At 38.5% G+C, this 17,478-nt stretch overlaps 1 protein-coding gene across 2 annotated transcripts; it reads right to left on the reverse strand.

Moving 5' to 3' along the window:
* Positions 1–230: 230 nt before the first annotated feature.
* LOC113153758 (myosin heavy chain, fast skeletal muscle-like) lies at positions 231–11,774 on the reverse strand. 2 transcript variants are annotated; one of them, XM_026347537.1, is made up of 41 exons: positions 11,745–11,774; positions 11,490–11,538; positions 10,848–11,063; positions 10,108–10,251; positions 9,867–10,023; positions 9,744–9,771; positions 9,542–9,656; positions 9,354–9,446; positions 9,197–9,260; positions 9,008–9,106; positions 8,811–8,914; positions 8,317–8,455; positions 8,082–8,200; positions 7,802–7,951; positions 7,482–7,652; positions 7,091–7,397; positions 6,925–6,989; positions 6,747–6,834; positions 6,530–6,647; positions 6,316–6,439; positions 6,093–6,229; positions 5,758–6,013; positions 5,431–5,673; positions 5,160–5,336; positions 4,925–5,070; positions 4,730–4,820; positions 4,260–4,649; positions 4,057–4,183; positions 3,646–3,764; positions 3,366–3,562; positions 3,101–3,284; positions 2,855–3,020; positions 2,605–2,729; positions 1,916–2,224; positions 1,625–1,828; positions 1,414–1,539; positions 1,166–1,336; positions 963–1,067; positions 790–885; positions 504–635; positions 231–361 (listed from the first exon to the last, which is right to left on the reverse strand). In XM_026347537.1, exons 3-41 carry the CDS (start codon positions 11,049–11,051, stop codon positions 341–343), a joined length of 5,811 nt encoding a protein of 1,936 aa, XP_026203322.1. In that variant the 5' UTR covers positions 11,052–11,063; positions 11,490–11,538; positions 11,745–11,774; the 3' UTR covers positions 231–340. The 2 variants fall into 2 exon arrangements, with proteins under 2 accessions (XP_026203322.1, XP_026203321.1); XM_026347536.1 differs by having other exon boundaries at positions 6,925–6,992.
* Between the last annotated feature and the right edge of the window lie 5,704 nt (positions 11,775–17,478).

Genomic DNA, 17,478 nt, shown 5'->3' on the forward strand with positions numbered 1-17,478 from the left:
ATGCTCTTGTCAAATTATGGATATTAATGGTAAATACTTATAAAATGTGTTTGTGTTGTAAATTAAAGTGTTGGCCTTAATATCAAACTGTAATGACACGATCTATTTATCTAATATTTAGTTCCAGCAATAGTGTTTTTATAGTTGCCTGTGTGTTTATTTTGTTGCTCCTTCAACCAAGTGGTAGTGCTTTTAGTTTTTGTTGTGCAAAGAAACATTTAAAGGCAGCACACTGGAAACACTTATTTATTGAATGTAGTCTTACAATATTTAGTGAGAACAGTTAAATGAAAAATCATATTTTATGATTTTCATAAGTGCCTCTCAAAGATGCTGCAAATTATTCTCCTGACTCCTTTCCCTGAAATGGATAGAAAAAAAAAACATTTAATATACCATTTAATATATTATGAAAACCCCTTAAACATCTGGAACAATCAAACAATTATCCTATATGTACTGCACATGGACACAATCAATGACCACTTGTATGTTACACTTACTTTTCCAATTTCCCGACTCTTTGCCCTCAGCTTGTTGACCTGAGACTCAGCGATGTCAGCTCGCTCCTGAGCCTCCTCCATCTCATGCTGCACTTTCCTGTACCTGGTCAGGTGACTATTGGCCTGTTCCTCCTGTGAGGACATTCACCATTGGTTTCATTGATTATGAAGTTTGATAATAAAGAAATTTACTCATACTAGAGTTTTTCTACAAGTCCTGTACATGTTATTATTATATGCAAATTTACTTGAAGCAACACAGTGAAAAAGCACGTTTTTGACTCACAGCCTCCTCCGCCTGTCTCTTGTAGGCCTTCACTTTGAGTTGCAGCTTGTCCACCAAATCCTGAAGTCTGATGATGTTTTTCTTGTCCTCCTCAGTCTGCGGGAATATGAATTAATGGTTAAAATATGCACGTTTGTGAAGTGACGGTATCAATTAAAAATCAAACAGGATACCTGATAGGTGAGCTCTTTCACTCTTCTCTCATACTTCCGAACACCTTTGATAGCCTCTGCTCCTCGTCTCTGCTCACCTTCAACTTCAGCCTCAAGCTCACGCACCTGAAAGATTTACAGTGTTCGCAATTACATGAAAGTAAAAATTTGTTATTAATTTGAAAAAAAAAAGACATTTTATGGGTTAGTAAATTGGTCTTTACTCTAGCTTCCAGTTTCTGGAGCTGCTTCTTTCCACCCTTCATTGCGAGGTTCTCAGCCTCATCCAGACGGTGCTGCAGGTCTTTCACTGTCACCTCCAGGTTTTTCTTCATCCTCTCCAAATGAGCACTAGTGTCCTGTTCCTTCTTCAGCTCTTCTGCCATCATGGCAGCCTATTATACAATAATTATGACATCAGGACATTGCTCAAATTTAAAAGAAGAGATGTTTCTAAATCATTTGAACTCACATCAGTGATGGCCTTCTTGGCCTTTTCTTCAGCATTTCTTGCTTCCTGAATAGCATCTTCTACTTCACCTTGGATCTGGACAAGGTCAGCCTCCAACTTCTTCTTTGTATTAATAAGGCTGGTATTCTGTTATAAAAGAAACATAACTGATTTTCCATGTGTTGATCTATAGAAGCGTTTAAATGTCTAATTAGTCAGCCTTTGAGAGTACCTGGGAGTGCAGAAGTCCCACACGCTCACTGGCATCCACCAACTCCTGTTCAGCTACTTTGCGGCCTCTCTCTGTTTGTTCCAGTGCAGTTCTCAGCTCCTCGATCTCAGCCAGCATCAGGTTGTTCCTACGCTCCACAATGGCAACTTGCTCCTTCATGTCTTCCTGACTTCTAATAGCTTCATCAAGATGGAGCTGGGCATCCTAAATTGCAAAACATGTATATATGTAAGATTCAGCTAGTTTAAGAAAGAAGATACTTTATAGATGCTAATACTTCGGTGGACGTACCTTAAGCTGTCCCTGCATGTTTCTCAGCTGTTTTTGGGCTTCAGCTGCCTGGCGATTGGCATGGCTCAGCTGAATTTCCATCTCATTGAGGTCTCCCTCCATCTTCTTCTTGATTCTCAGGGCATCATTCCTGCTCCTGACCTCAGCATCCAAAGTGGTTTGCATAGATTCAATCACTCTCTGGCTGTTCCTCTTGATCTGTTCGATCTCCTCGTCCTTCTCTGCAAGCTTTCTGTCTATTTCACTCTTGACCTGAGTCAGTTCAAGCTGAACACGGAGAATCTTGGATTCCTCATGCTCAAGAGTAGCCTGTGAACAACCGTGACCTTTATCAATGAGACTGCCCAAAACTTTCTTCATAAAAAATACAGAAACTGATTTATAGTGAAGAAAAATAGAACTGAGGTGTCAAATCCCACATTTACAGTCTCACAGTTACACTGCATGATCTTCAGGTACACTAAAGTTATTAATATTAATACCGGTCTCATAGCTAAAGCAAAAACAGGAATACAAACTGAAACACTTTTTGCAGTATTTTAGATATTTGTATTTTTAAACTAGTATTTTACTCTTTCGATATATCCCCTCGTTGTATTATAGCTGAATATTTTGGACAACTAGATGCCTCTGCTGCCATTGTGATTGATAAACCCATTGATTATATTATTGCTATGAGTAAATTTTACCTCTGCTTCCTCAAGAGCAGTTTGAATCTCTGTCTTCTCACTTTCCACTGTCTTCTTTCCCTTCTCAAGCTCATGGATTGTCTTACCGGTCTCTCCAAGTTGTTCACTCAGGTCTGAGATCTCCTCTGTTGAAACACAGTATAAGATTTTGAATATTATGCAATGAAAAAAAAAAGTTTTATCATAGACATTTGTCATGTAAATCCTCAAGAGTGGGTATCTGTTGTGGAAAATATATTCACTGTCTTACGTTGCAGGTTCTTGTTCTCCCTCTTCAGTGTCTCCAGTTGGTCCAGAGCTTCTTCGTATGAGTTTTTCATTTTGAACAGCTCTGTGCTTAATGACCGAGCCTCCTTCTGCGCTCCCTCCAATTCAGCCTGACTCTCCTCATACTTCTGCTTCCACTCAGCAAGAACCTGAACATATTACAAACCAATTAGCCTTCCCTGCCACCTCATGTTAATTAGTGGAAACTATATATTACAAATGATCTTACCTTGTCAAAGTTCCTTTGCTTCTTGTCGAGGTTAGCAGCCAGAGCATTAGCTCTCTCCACATCAATCATCAGGTCCTCAACTTCACCCTGCAGTCTCTGTTTTGTCTTTTCCAGGGAGGCGCATTTTGCGTTCACGGCCTCGATAGATTCCTCTGCATCCTGAAGACGCTGGGCAAGCTTTTTCCTGTCAAACCATACAATAAAGGGGTATTTAAATGATTCTACAATTCATGTAGAAAACTTATGATCTCAAGATTGTCAATACTTTGCCTCCTCCAGCTCCTCAGTGCGCTGAATGGCATCAGTCTCATATTTGGCTCTCCACTGAGCCACCTCACTGTTGGCCTTGGACATTGCACGCTGCAGCTCAGCCTTGGCCTCCTGCTCCTCCTCATACTGCTCTCTGAGCAGGTCACAGTCATGACGAGCTGACTGAACAGCATGAGCCAGGGCATTCTTGGCCTATAATCCAAATGAGAACCTAATATTAATACAATGTGTCTGGTGGTCTTTTCCCGTATTGTACAGTTTTCCTAGACTGTTACCTTAACTTCCTCCTCAATGTGCCTCTTCAGCTCCTCAATCTGTTGAGTGTAAGCCTGCTTGCTTCTTGTCAGCTGAGAAATAAGAGCTTCTTTTTCCTCTAGCTGACGCGTAGTTTCACCTAATCAAAGGTATAATTAACTTACTGTAATATATATAAGAACAAAATAGCAGAACACACTAAAGAAATGCAAAGTTATTACTGTATATACAGACTAGGCAGGGTTCATATTAATGTGCAACAAAGGTTTTTCAGCTAGTGTTATTATACTAATATGTGCAGGTTTTGTTTAAGATTTTGCTACAGCTGGCATTATCTTCATGTCATTTTTATGTAGTGCCACTATGAGTATATTTAAGTGGAGTCTTGTGTTTCAGCTTATTACAACCATCCTACAAAGTGAGATTCATACCATTTTCAGTTTGTAGCCTTGCTTTCTGTGCACTCAGGTCATTTAGCTGACGAACATTCTCATCATTCTTGGACTTGAGCTCACTCAGTTGGTCTTCCAATGTCCTGCACAACTTCTCAAGGTTTGCCTGGTAAAAGGAAACATTTATTAGTACAAATTGATTAGAATTATTCTTTGCTTGAATGAAAACACAGCGCAGTCACCTTGGATTTCGCCACAGACTCCATATTGCTTGAGAGGTCATCAATCTCCATCTTGTATTCGCTCTTCTCTTTCTCCAGCTTCTGTTTGACTCTCTGGAGGTTATCTATCTGTTCTCCCAGCTCGGCCACGCTGTCAGCCTGCTTCTTACGGAGCGCTGCTGCAGTGGCCTCATGCTGCAGTGTGGACTCTTCAAGATCACGACGCAGCTTCTGAAACTCGGCCTCACGCTTTTTGTTCATCTCAATCTGAGCTGCAGTTGCTCCACCAGCTTCTTCAAGTCTCTCACTGATCTCTTCAAGTTCCCTGGAGAGATCAGACCTCTGCTTCTCCACCTTGGCCCGAGCAGCTCGTTCAGCCTCGATCTCCTCCTCTAGTTCCTCAATACGAGCCTTGAACACAGAAGACTTAAGTTAAACTTTTTGAAAGTATTAAAATATTCTCCTGTTTTTGACACTTGTTGAAATTATACCTGAAATTCCTTTATCTTTTTCTGTAGCTGGATTCCAAGAGATTGCTCATCCTCAATCTTATTCAGGAGCTGGCTTATCTCAAAGTCCTTCCTGAAAGTGGAGAAAAAAAAGTGATGTATTAAAGTATTGTTTCAGTAGAACCTCTCATGTAATGTGTACTCATTGTGGACAGATACACAAACTCTAATTCTTACTTCTTTATTTTCTCCTCAGACTGCTGCTTGTCATTCTCCAGATCCATTATTGATTCCTGGGCCAGTTTAAGATCACCCTCAAGCTTTCTTTTAGCTCGCTCAAGATCCATACGAAGCTTCTTTTCTTGCTCCAAGGAGCCTTCAAGCTGTTATGAGATGATGAATAATTAACAAATAAATTTTGTTTTTTAAATGTCAGGAGAACTGAAAATAACTGACTCATGTTAATACTCACATCATCCACTTGCTGCTCCAGCTTGGTCTTGGCCTTCGTCAGAGTGTTGACTTTGTCTTCCTCTGCCTGCAGATCATCAAGAGTCTGCTGATGGGCCTCTTGGAGGGCTTTCTTCTCTTTAGTCAACTTGGCAATGGTTTCATCTTGAGAAGTCATCTCCTCCACCAGGTTTTTAACCTATATTTGCAACATTGTGAAAATAATTTCTTTTAAGATTTTTAGTTTTCTACAAACAATGGATTATTTAATGCCTTATGAGCAAAATACCAACCTTGTTCTCAGTGGCATGTTTCTCCTTTTCCACTTTGGCCAGGGTAAGCTCCAAGTCGTCAATGTCTTTCTTCAACTCAGAGCACTCGTCCTCCAGTTTCCTCTTCTTCGCAGTCAGCTCAGCATTCATTTCTTCCTCATCTTCCAGTCTCTCAGACGTCTCTTTGAGTTTGGCCTCGAGCTGGATTTTAGCTTTAATGAGTCCCTCACACCGTTCTTCAGCATCAGAAAGGTTTTCACTTTCCTAAAGTTCAGTAAAAGCAGGTTCATTGGTCAAATCAGTAATTTGATGTAGGATATTTAGTAGCAGTTTGGTAATCCAACTTACAGACTGCACTTGTAATAACAGATCATTCTTCTCCTGCAGCAGAGAAACCATCTTCTCCTCCAGTTCCTTCTTCTTAGCCAGAGCCTTTGCCAGATCCTCCTTAGTCTTTTCAAAGTCCTCTTTCATTTGAGCCATCTCTTTCTCAGTCTCTGCACTCTTTAGCAAAGGCTTAATTTTGAAGTACAGTTTCATCCATGGCCATGTTTTGACATTCATGAATGAGCGAACGTTGTACTGGATGGCGTAAATGGCCTCTCTAATTAAAAAAAGAAAAAAAGACTTAGAAACAGTTTATGGCATAAATAGTTTAACCTAAGCCTAAAACCATGCCTCACCTTCTTTCCATCATCTTGACAAACTCGCGTCTCATTAGGAAACCTCTGCAGAGAGCCTGAGTCATTGTGACAAGCTCAGCCAGTTTCTCATCTCTCATCTCCTCCAAGGTACCCAGCAAACCAGCTTTGAAGAAGACCTGAGAGCCAAGACTTAAAATTATTGATGAAATTTGATAGTACACATCTTTTTAAAAAGCCTTTTCTAGAAGGAGTGTTACTCTACCTTTGTGTGGCCAAACTTATACTGAGAGTGGTCCACATTGATGGATCCCAGCAGTTTCTCGGAGGCTTTCTTGTTGTCAATAAACTGTCCCTCCGGGATGACACTGGCATTCAAAACTTTGTATCTAGGAGCGAAGATTTTATTCAGTTTTAGTCAGAGATAGTTTGAAGATAAACACTTTTCACTGCCTGTAATGGTATTCTGGCTCTTCTACCTCTGCTTGAAGTCACCATAGAGGATTCTGCTGGGAAAACCTTTCCTGCAAATCCTGATACCTTCCAGCACACCATTGCACCTCAGCTGATGGATGACCAGGTGGTTCTCCATAAGACCTATGGTATAATGTTAAATAGAATCTCTTGTTAAACACAGAATTGCAATGTAAAGGATGACTGTCAATGCACATCATGCATTTTATGAGACCGGTGTACCTGGTGTCTTTGATTCATTGGGAATCAAGCAGCGCACAAAATGAGGATGGGTGCTCCTCAAATTGGTCATCAGCTTTCCTAAATTCTCCTGAAAAGTTATAAGAACACTACATTTGTAAAAGGCACTAAATTAGACATGCATGTAATAAGGTACACATTTAATTCTTTCACATCTTACCCTGAACAAAGCAGACACAGTCTGGAAGGAGCCACCCTTCTTCTTACCAGCTTTCTTGCCACCCTCTGCTGTCAGTGGATAATTTCAGTGAAAAGAAATTGATAGATTCAACATATGTAATGAGTTTTTGAGTTTTAATTACTCAAAATGTAGAGGCAGTGTGTACCTTCTGAAGAGGCATGGGATGCATACAGGAAGGACAACAGTTTGACTGAAGACTTCTGGTAGAGCTGAACCACAGAGTCGTTCAGGGGGTCTTTGTTTTTATCCAGCCAGCCAAAAATGTTGTAATCGACAGTGCCAGCATAGTGCACCAGGGAGAAATGGGCTTCAGCTTTTCCTTTGGCTGGCTTTGGTTTCTGGAAGGGGGCACTTTTACCAAGATGCTGGTCATACAGTTTGTTCTTGAAGGTCATGTCTGTTGCCTTGGGGAACATGCACTCCTCTTCAAGGATGGAGAAGATGCCCATTGGCTGTCATGATGAAATGGTTGTTTGAACATGGCAAAACTTATCGGACAGGTTTCTATATTTGTGAATATGCAGCATGTGACTCACCTTCTCAATAAGCTCAATGCAGGCAGCCAAGTCCATACCAAAGTCAATGAACTCCCATTCAATTCCTTCCTTCTTGTACTCTTCTTGCTCCAGGACGAACATGTGGTGGTTGAAAAACTGTTGCAGTTTTTCATTGGTGAAGTTGATGCAAAGCTGCTCCAAGCTGTTGAACTAAAGAAAGATTTCAAAGATCACTAAGGGACTAAGTAGCACTAACAAAAATGCTTTATCCTGTACCCTGATATTGAAAAAGAAACTTTGTGCAGAATAATTCATATTAAGCTGTAGAAGATTATATAGTGTAATTCAAACATACTTACATCAAAAATTTCAAACCCAGCAATGTCCAGGACACCGATGAAAAAGCTTCTGGGTTGCTTGGTATCCAGCATCTCATTGATTCTGACAACCATCCACAAGAACATTTTTTCATAGACAGACTTGCAGAGAGCCATGACAGAGTTGTTGACCTGATTTTTAGAAATAGTAAAAAAAAAAAAAGTGGTAAAACTCAACAGGAATACACACTGTGTCTTGAAATATGAAAAAAAAGCATCTTTTGCATTTCTCAGTTTGTTTTTATGGTGGTGTCTCCTATACCTGAGGGACAGTTTGTCCTTTGGTCACATACTCGTTTCCAACCTTGACTCTGGGGTAACACAGTGCTTTTAGCAAATCAGCAGAGTTCAGACCCATGAGGTAGGCAATTTTATCGGCCACTGAAAAAAGAACACATAGTTTTCTCTAAAACCATCAATACTGTGATAAAGTTATAAAAAGCACTTTAAGTGCTGTAACAGGTTTTTTTAAAGCTCAGGATGTGTGGGCTTCATACCCTCAGTGCCATCAGGTTCAGCCTGCTCCTCACGCTGCTTCTGCTTGAACTTCATGTTTCCATGATGCATCACAGCTCCAGTCAACTTGTAAATGTACGCCTTTTCTTCTGCAGTGAAGCCCAGGATGTCTATGGCGGTCTGTAACATAATGAGAACAAACAATTATTTTTCTTTGACGTAAACAGTCGTAGCTGTCCCCTATCTCTAGAAATAATTTTGTAAAATTACTAGTAAGCCTCTATGCCTGTTACAGGTACATGACATCTCCTGACATCACATGAAAAACATGAAATCACAGCAACGCGATACACTTTTCACACTGTGTAATGCATCCAGAACAATAGCATACTGAACAGAGTCAAATTATCTTTGTGAGGCCCTCAATGAAAAATCTTTAAAGTTAAGCTTAAGTTAAAATAAAAATTGTAATAATAATTAAAAGTATGCCTCATCTGTTATTGCAGTAAATGCAGCTAAGTGAAGTTGTTCTTACATCAGTTGCGATGAATTCTTCAATGTCGTTGATACTCTTGACAGTGATTTCACCCTGACTGATCATTGGATAGTCATATGGATTTGTGGTGATCAGCAGAGCCTCTGAAAAATAAAATTTGTGTTTCATTATACAAACCCAGAAGAATCATGTATTTATTCTATAAATTAGAAGTGATGTTTGGTTAAATTGCTCACCTATTAGCTCAGGTTTGTGGCCTGTTGTGAGCTGATAGAAGATGTGGTAACTTCTCTCAGCAGAGAGCTGGAACGTCACACGAGACTTCTCCAGTAGATCTATGGATTCAAATTATTCACAAATTAAGAGAAATATTTTCTGAATCACATCTGCAGGAGATGGTGGAATTATAGACAATCTAATCTTACATGTTTCAATATCAGCTGAAGCCAGCTTTCCAGTTGACCCAAAGTGAATTCTGATAAATTTGCCCTGTGCAGAAACAGATTAACATTACAATCAAATTTATGTTGAATTAAATAGTAAATTATTAAAATATCAAGGATAAATCACAACAGAACTTACAAAACGTGAAGAGTTGTCATTCCTCACAGTCTTGGCATTACCATAAGCTTCCAACAGTGGGTTTGCTGCAATGATTTGATCTTCCAGTGACCCCTAAACAAAAGAGTCATTAGTGCCAGTCTGACAGCATCCAGCTTTGTTTTATTTTAGACTTTGTATGAATATGAATATTTTTTTACTTCTCTTACCTGCATTTTTCCAGGAACTGGTTCAGACTTTTTGCTTCCTCCAGCCACTGCGATTGTCGCAAAGTACTGGATGACACGTTTGGTGTTGACAGTCTTTCCTGCACCGGATTCTCCACTGTATTTAGAGGTGTGTTCATAAATATATTTTAAAATGACTTATTTTCCTAATACTTTTGAATAATATAAATATTTTAGCACTTACGTAATCAGGATTGACTGGTTTTCTCTGTCTGTAAGATATCAAAAAATATTACATGAGTTTTAGGAGTTTGCGTCTCTTGAAGTGTAGTTGCTGTATTTCAGATAGTATCTTACAAAACGATACCTTGGAGCATGAACTGATAGGCATTATCAGAGATGGAGAAGATATGGGGTGGAGCTTCAACCCTCTTTTTGCCTCTGTATCCAGCAACAACCACTGCATCATACACTGGGAGCCACTTGTAGGGGTTCACAGTGACGCAGAACAACCCCGAATAGGTCTGTGGAGGCAAAGAGAATCATTATTGACACACATCTTCACACATCATTGTTTCGTTTGCATGTGTTTACGAGTTCAAACTCACATAGATCATCCATGCTGCATAACGCTCTTTGAGGTTATACAACACAGAAGGCTCACTGAGATGGGTCATCATGGCCATGTCCTCAATTTTGTCAAATTTTGGAGGGTTCATGGGGAAGACTTCATCTTCTTTTACTGTTAGAGTCTTATAAAAAGACAGAAAAGACATAAAGACATGAATGGATTAGAGAAACGTGATATTGCTTTTCAACAAATTCCCCCCAGCGCAGCTGAAAGTCAATGGTTTTAAGATACAGGCAGCTTTATGTTTAACATGACAAGTTAACCATTTAACTTTTATTAAATTATTACCGACTACGATGTCACATGCCAAAGTGTCCTTGGGTAAGATACTGAAACCCAAGTTGCCCCCGGTGAGTCAGATCAGCTGCATAGCAGCTCTGCCATTGGTGTGTGAGTGTGTGAATGTGTGTGTGCGAATGGGTGAATAAGATGCAGTGTAAAGTGCTTTGAGTACCAGTAGGTAGAAAAGTGCTGTATAAGTGCAGACCATTTACCTTTTTTTTCTATTCTCATTATATTAACTACGCAGTAGCTCTTAGGACCTAAACACCTTGCTTCATAAAAAGTTGAGGTTTATCCGTCACTAGGACAGTAAACCCAAACTATTGGCTACAACAACAGACAGAGGTCTAGCTCATTGTGTCAACTTGTTTTTAATCTTTAACCATTTTTATCTTTACACTGTGATTTAAAAACAGGTTTTTTGCATGTTCTCACCTTTCCACAGAGAGTCTCCACGGTGGCTTTACCACCCTCTCTTTTGATGAGCTTTCCCTTGAGGTACATCTCACTGGGCTCCGTCACAAAGTAAGCTGTTTTAGCATCAAAGGGAGTGTTTTGAGCTTCAATCCTCTCTCTTTCTGGCTTCCGGAGGTAAACGGCCGCCGGGCCAAAACACTCCATTTCTGCATCTCCACTCATGGTGACCCCTTACTGAAAGCAAGTCAAACCAAGACAGCAGTCAGTTCCTCCAGTCATTACTTTACATCTTTGCATGATGTCTACACTCATCATTGCTATTGAAGATAATGGAATTGCTGTTAGTCTTATAATTAATTAATGTGACATTTAATGCAGAACAGGGAAAAATTGACATGTATATGTTTCATGCAAAATTAATTAGAAAGTTACATTAATTACAGTATTTAGCTTTTATTATTACCTTTTCAGTTAACAATTGAAGCTTTGACTGCTTACATGTGTTAGAAGGTTTTGGTCACTAAACAATTATAAGTAACTGTTAATTAAATTCTTAATTAGTAAACATAATACAAAGATTCACACAATAAAGTCTAACTTTTTCAAATATGTCCTCACTATTAATTACAAATGTCTTGGTGATAAAAGAAATAAAATTACCTTCTTTAGTTCCCCCAGAAGAACAGATAAAGATGGTCTAATGAGAGTTCTAATGTAGAGAAATAAGCAAATAGTTTAAGTTAATAACTGCAATTAAGTATTTAAAATAAAAAATAAACTTACTGTACAATTTAGTCCTGGCATAAACACAGAAGTGATCTGTATTCACTTGGAGGTGTCTGGCACTAAGTGATCATGCCCTGCATTGTTTATTAAGCTGCTGGCTTTCCTCCTGCTAATAAAAGACTCACTCACCTTGACTGGTCGCCTGTCAGTCCTTGGGGGTGTCCAGCCCTCCTTCTTATATAGAGAGATCAGGGTACACTCTGAAGTAATGACCTGCTTTATTTGGTCATGCTGTTTTACATTCTTTGCTCAAGTATTTTTGATCTGATCTCTGCCATCTTTTGTCTGTGGTCAACACAGGCAGTTTATCAAAGACTCATCTAATGTCATTTTAACTTCCAGAGTCATAGTTTACATCAAGATGTTTTATGTTATGACAAGCATTTAAATTAGAAATGTTAGTATGTCCTTTTAAAATAAAAGTAATTAGTTTGTATAAGTTCATTGTTGGTCATCACCAGATTAATTCAGCTTTACAAACTAAACCACTGTGTTCATGTGATTTTATAATTGTGTTATTCTGTATGATTTATTCTAAATAACTATAATATATAAAACTATAATGTACATTTTGGCTGCAGTGTATGGCGAGTGAATGCACATACAACATTTGTCTCACTATAAACTATTTTACCAGAAAAGTGGTGGCGCCACACAGTAGATGCTGTAAAACTGGAGGCAGAACGTAAACATATATAAATAGATTACAACACTGATAATACAGCATTTTTTTTAAACTTTGTGTAAACATTGTTCTGGCAGGTGTATCAGATACTCAAGTTCAGACATTGTTCTGGTCTTTATGATGATCTCCTTAATGCATCTTGGCACTGCAGAGGATCCGACTTTAGCCGTGGAGAAGCTCTCATATGTCACTGGTATTCTGTTGCTGGAGCATTGCAAGCCTTTCCTTTGACAAAGGAGCAGAAATGGGCCTTGCAGTTGCTAATCTAAGAACGTGTGAAAATGAGGATCCCTCACGATAGCAGAAGTATTAGCTGAGGTCTGCACTTATAAAATCCCATTGTTAATTAGATTTGTTTGTAGGCAGGAAGGACTAGGAAGTAGAACAATATATAGCAATTTAATTTCCTCTGTCCAGGACATAATTAGCCTATGTATCCGGTAAAATATGACAAAGTATGCACCCTGTGAGAAATAACACCTCAAACAAGTGGTGATGACATTCACTTTGAAGTTCTTCATACAAAAGTCCACTGCAAAGCACTGCATCACCACATCTTACCAACACACCTGCCTATGCTACAAATGGAAACATCATAAATCTCTTTCTTTTACAATATTTTTAAATTAAAATACTGTTTTTTTTATATATATAAACATGCAGAGTGAAATTCTGCCAGCACAGTTTTGTGATGTAAAAACCTCCATTGAAAAGGTCACTACAACACAGCCTGCCAAAGTGTCTAATTATCTCATTACAGCAGCCAAGGGTGGAAATCTTGGAGCAGAGCCTCTGTTTTAGTTTATGTGATTAGATTAGAAATGCCATAACATCACTGATGCAATGTTTGAGTTAGAAATGAATGACATGGAGCTCAGTGCGCTTTTGTATGTCATAGATCATTACAAATGTCAGCAACACTCACAGTAAGTCTCCCTATTTAGCATACTTAATGAGCATTTAATAAAGTGTTTATAACACACAGTAATGTTGTATGCAGATTTAAGTATTTAAAATAATTAGTCTAATGTATTTGTCAACAACTAACAATAGGTTAAAGCATAGCACTTAAAAATTCTCTAATACAGTATCTGCTTACAGTGTATGAAAAACATATTAAAAGTTTACTTTTTATAAATGCTACTGTAAATAGGGATACCTAAAGTGTGACCCTATTTTTCATTTTGTGTTACTGTCACATCACACAATACATGACACAAAACAGCAGCATGAAGAATGTTTTTCCCCTCTCTGCCATATGATATTTGGGAACAGAGCAGTTCTTTTTTTTTTTTTTTTAACCAGGAATTATTTTAATTGGTTTAAGAATAGCATTGCTGTTTTTAGAGTAAGGGCATATTATCCTACAGTATTTCAGCAAGCACTGTAACATAATTCAGGCTCCACAGTGCTATTTGCCTAATTATACTGCATAGAGGAACAGACAGGTGAAGAAAAAGTTCTCCTTCTATTTCTTTATATAATACTACAAAGCTACAGTCTAGATTAATAATTGGTATCAGTACTGTTTCTATTTTAATTGTAATGGTATCTTTGCTTTGTTTTTCTCAGTCCAACCTTTTCCAGGATGTTTTAGTTTTTCATAAAATGTTTCATAATCTTATAAAGACTAATGTTTCTCTGTTTAAACTGTATTTTGCTAATAAACGTTAACTAAAACAACATGAAGGGGGAGTCTGTGTTGTGTCTCGTGAGTTTAATTCCATCATAGAAGCAGATGCGTAGACACATCAGTTCGCTCTTGTTCAACTGTGTTTAGCTGTCAACGAAGTAATTTTACGTAAATCTAAGAAAACCTACTTTTCATACCTGTTCTAGATTTAATAAAAACATTCAAAGTAAAGTGTAACAAGACGGTATCAAACCTTAATCTTGCAATAATAACCTTGTGATTCAGAACTACATTAAAGTAAAAGGTTGCCATGTCTGGAGGAGAAACGGTCTCAGGTTTCCACTAATCTTCTACTCACAGAGCTCTAACACTTGGTTTCACATTTTTTGGCCTTAAACCTCACACTACTCGTGTAAACCTAAAGAATGTCAACCATTTGGTGATCTGCAGGCTCAGATGGTCAGTTTCTGTTGGTACTTGAGAGGGTGTGACAATCCTAGAATGCAGACTGATGACAGACAGGTCCATCCTAAAAGGGTTGTCTGACTGTGTCTAGTCCAGGTCAAAGGGCTTCAGCTTTCTAGGGACTCTGAAATCTGATATTATTTACTCTCATATGCTGTGAGAGTTAAGGAAATGAAAAATGCCAATGTGCGTTTTTACCGAGATTATAATTTAAAAGACATGGATTACACCACCGTCTACAAACGTGGCTGACATAAAGAAATCTATTGCACAACCTATTAGAGAATCCATTAATATAGTTGTTTAATAGTGGATGTGATAAACATTAGTTTGTTTCCTGTCTATAATGAATATTGTTTAACAGAAGAGTTATTCATTTCAGTGATCTCTCTACTCGTCATTTAGTGGCATCACTAAACAACTGCGAAACTACTAACATTCAGCCTCAGCTGTACTTTGTTTTCAGTGCTGGTAAGATGGATAAGGCACTGAAGTAAAATAAATATCAGCATTCTAACACAATCATTGTGAGAAACAGTTAGCATTAAGCCCCAGAGAGCCGCTGGCATGAAAACAAAAGTCTTCCATCAAGAAATGTCACCAACAATCAGCACAGAGCTTCAGCTTCCTGTTTACTGGCTGAAATTAGTTATAACAGCAGAAGTGTCAACGATAATGGAGCACATTAAAACAATCAGTTTTAGTCACCACTTTTTTTGTTTATATTGTAATTCTTGTTTTGTTTTTCTGTTTCTTCATTCCCTTACATGTTAACAACACGTTCATCTTGAGACCCAGCAATGCATTTTTGTCCTCTGTAGGGACAATAGTTTCAAAGCTTTATTTTAATAACAAAACAATCTGCAAGGCTAAAACCTATTCTTCTGTGTAGGATGAAGAACAGGTCAGGATGTAGAGGACATCAGGATGTAGAGGACATCCTGAGCTTTCTAGTGATGTCTGATTAGTTAGAGTTTATCCAATTAAACAGAAGATCTATCTTTCCAAAATGGCTGCCATACCGACTACTTTGTTTTATGGGCACAAGAAAAGTAAGTTATCAGATTTATCCAGATGCTGTGCTTTTAAAAGTAAATATTAAATGTTTTTTTATGTTTAACTATATTTGGAGGTGTTTTGGTGTCATACACATTTTTTTCAACTTACTCAATAGAACACTTTTTTCCAATGTCCTCCATGGCGGACATTGGGGCTTACTAAAGTAAAAAGTAAAAAGTATAAAGTACAAAGTATTTGATTACATTATTCTAAATCTATGTTTTCACATGAAATGCAAGGTACCCCCACTGACAGGGGATTAAATGAAGCAAAGAGAATCTTGCTCAGGACTGTGGGTGGAGGGTCAGATCCGGAGCTTTCGTAAGAGGATGAGGAAGACAGAAATGAAATAGAGGCTGAGGATGAGATCTCACTGGAGGAAAAGGATGAAAATCATGGAAATCATGAGGTAGATGAAACCCAGTGTAGTCCATTTTGGGTTAGGAGTAACATGTAAGCCTCAACAATTAAGCACCATGTATTGTTATGCAAGTCAGTGTAAGTCTGTTATTTTCTTAGCTACTTTTGGGTCTGAAGTAGTTTGTGTGTAGGTATTCTGACTACTAGCCTGATTAAGAGGAATTCTGTACACAGACATCTATAGTAAAATGAATTAGCTTTGTGCTAACAATATTCTTTTTTCTCTGTATGTAAGATTTATTCCCACTGTGGAACAAAGAACTACGCAAGATGGCGATGCCCAAACCCGCAAAGACCGGTTGTTCTGGAAGTACTTTAAGCAGTACTAAGGTTTTTGAAGAGATTGGCAAGAAGTGCTGGTCACTGGTGCCAGCATAAATACCACTCCTAAAGAACAAAAAAAAACATTCTTTGGAGTGTCCATGTACATGGCTTGTCTTGGATACCCAAGACTGAGAATGTATTGGGCTGCAAGGACTAGGGTCCCCATAATTGCTGAGTCTATAATGAGAAATCTCTTCTTTAAGTTCAGAAGCTCGCTCAAAGTCACAAATGATCTTGATGTTCCTGAGGAGGATAAAAAGAACGATGTTCTGTGGTAACTTCACAAAGGGTTCAAAAAGGGTGTCTTAACCTGCCAAGACCAAGAAATGTGTCTGTAGAAGAATAAATGATTTCTTTTACTGGCCGTTGTCCTGTACGTCGTTTTTTTACCTGGGAAACCAAACCCAACTGAAGTCAGTCAGTTTTAGTCACCACAGTTTACTTTTTATGTTTTTATAGTAAGTAGCATTACAGCTACTATGTGATCTAACAAATCCATTTTCAACCTAACGCTTTCCTCCTACTCTTCATTCTCTGACATGTTAACAACACATTCCCATATGTTTGTTTTTAAATCACTTTCTCTCTTCATATTAAGCAGCGTATCAGATTTCGGCACTGCATATCTGACATTATAACTGGTGTGCAGGGCATCTCCCCCCAGCGCAGCTGAAAGTCAAAGGTTTTAAGACACAGACAGCTTTATGTTTAAGATGACAAGTTAACTGTTTTATGTTTTTGACCCCATTATATTATCTACCCAACAGCTCTTAGGACCTAAACACCTTACTTCATAAACAGTTGGGGTTTATCCGTCACTGGGACAGTAAAACCCAAACTGTCAGCTACAGCTGGATTGTCAAATGTGGAATCTGTAGCGAACAGGTGATTATATTTGTGTCTCCAGGTTTTTCTAGAGGGGCGCTTGTGTTGTCTCAGGGACACTTGTGTTGTCTCAGGGGTGCAGATGTATTTTTAAACCCTTTCTTTAAATGGCCTTGTTGTACTGTGTGTCCTGACAGATGAACTGAAGACAAGGCCAGGCTTGCAGCTTGACCTTTCTTTAAGTCAAGTGTTTGTTCCCCATATGCGGCAAGAAGGGGATCATGTTATATGATGTGTAGTAGTTTGCATTCTTTCCTTGTTGAAAGATGACACTGAACTGTTGAAGATGGGGAGAGGTCATTAGGAGCTAAATACTGAGGACTTCACACCCCACAACATAGGCCTATATATTCAATAAAAATGTGATACTTGATACTCTTATGCTCCTGGTT

The sequence above is a fragment of the Anabas testudineus genome, chromosome 5 (assembly GCF_900324465.2).
Source record: "Anabas testudineus chromosome 5, fAnaTes1.2, whole genome shotgun sequence".
Taxonomy (NCBI): Eukaryota; Metazoa; Chordata; class Actinopteri; order Anabantiformes; family Anabantidae; genus Anabas; species Anabas testudineus.

Coding starts and splice junctions, on each gene's coding strand:
- LOC113153758 (XM_026347536.1), bottom strand. CDS start 11,051: ATGAGTGGAGATGCAGAAATGGAGTGTTTTGGCCCGGCGGCCGTTTAC. Junction 7,653..7,801: donor CTGGGTTTGAAATTTTTGAT/GTAAGTATGTTT, acceptor ATCTTTCTTTAG/TTCAACAGCTTGGAGCAGCT. Junction 7,398..7,481: donor GCATTGAGCTTATTGAGAAG/GTGAGTCACATG, acceptor TCATCATGACAG/CCAATGGGCATCTTCTCCAT.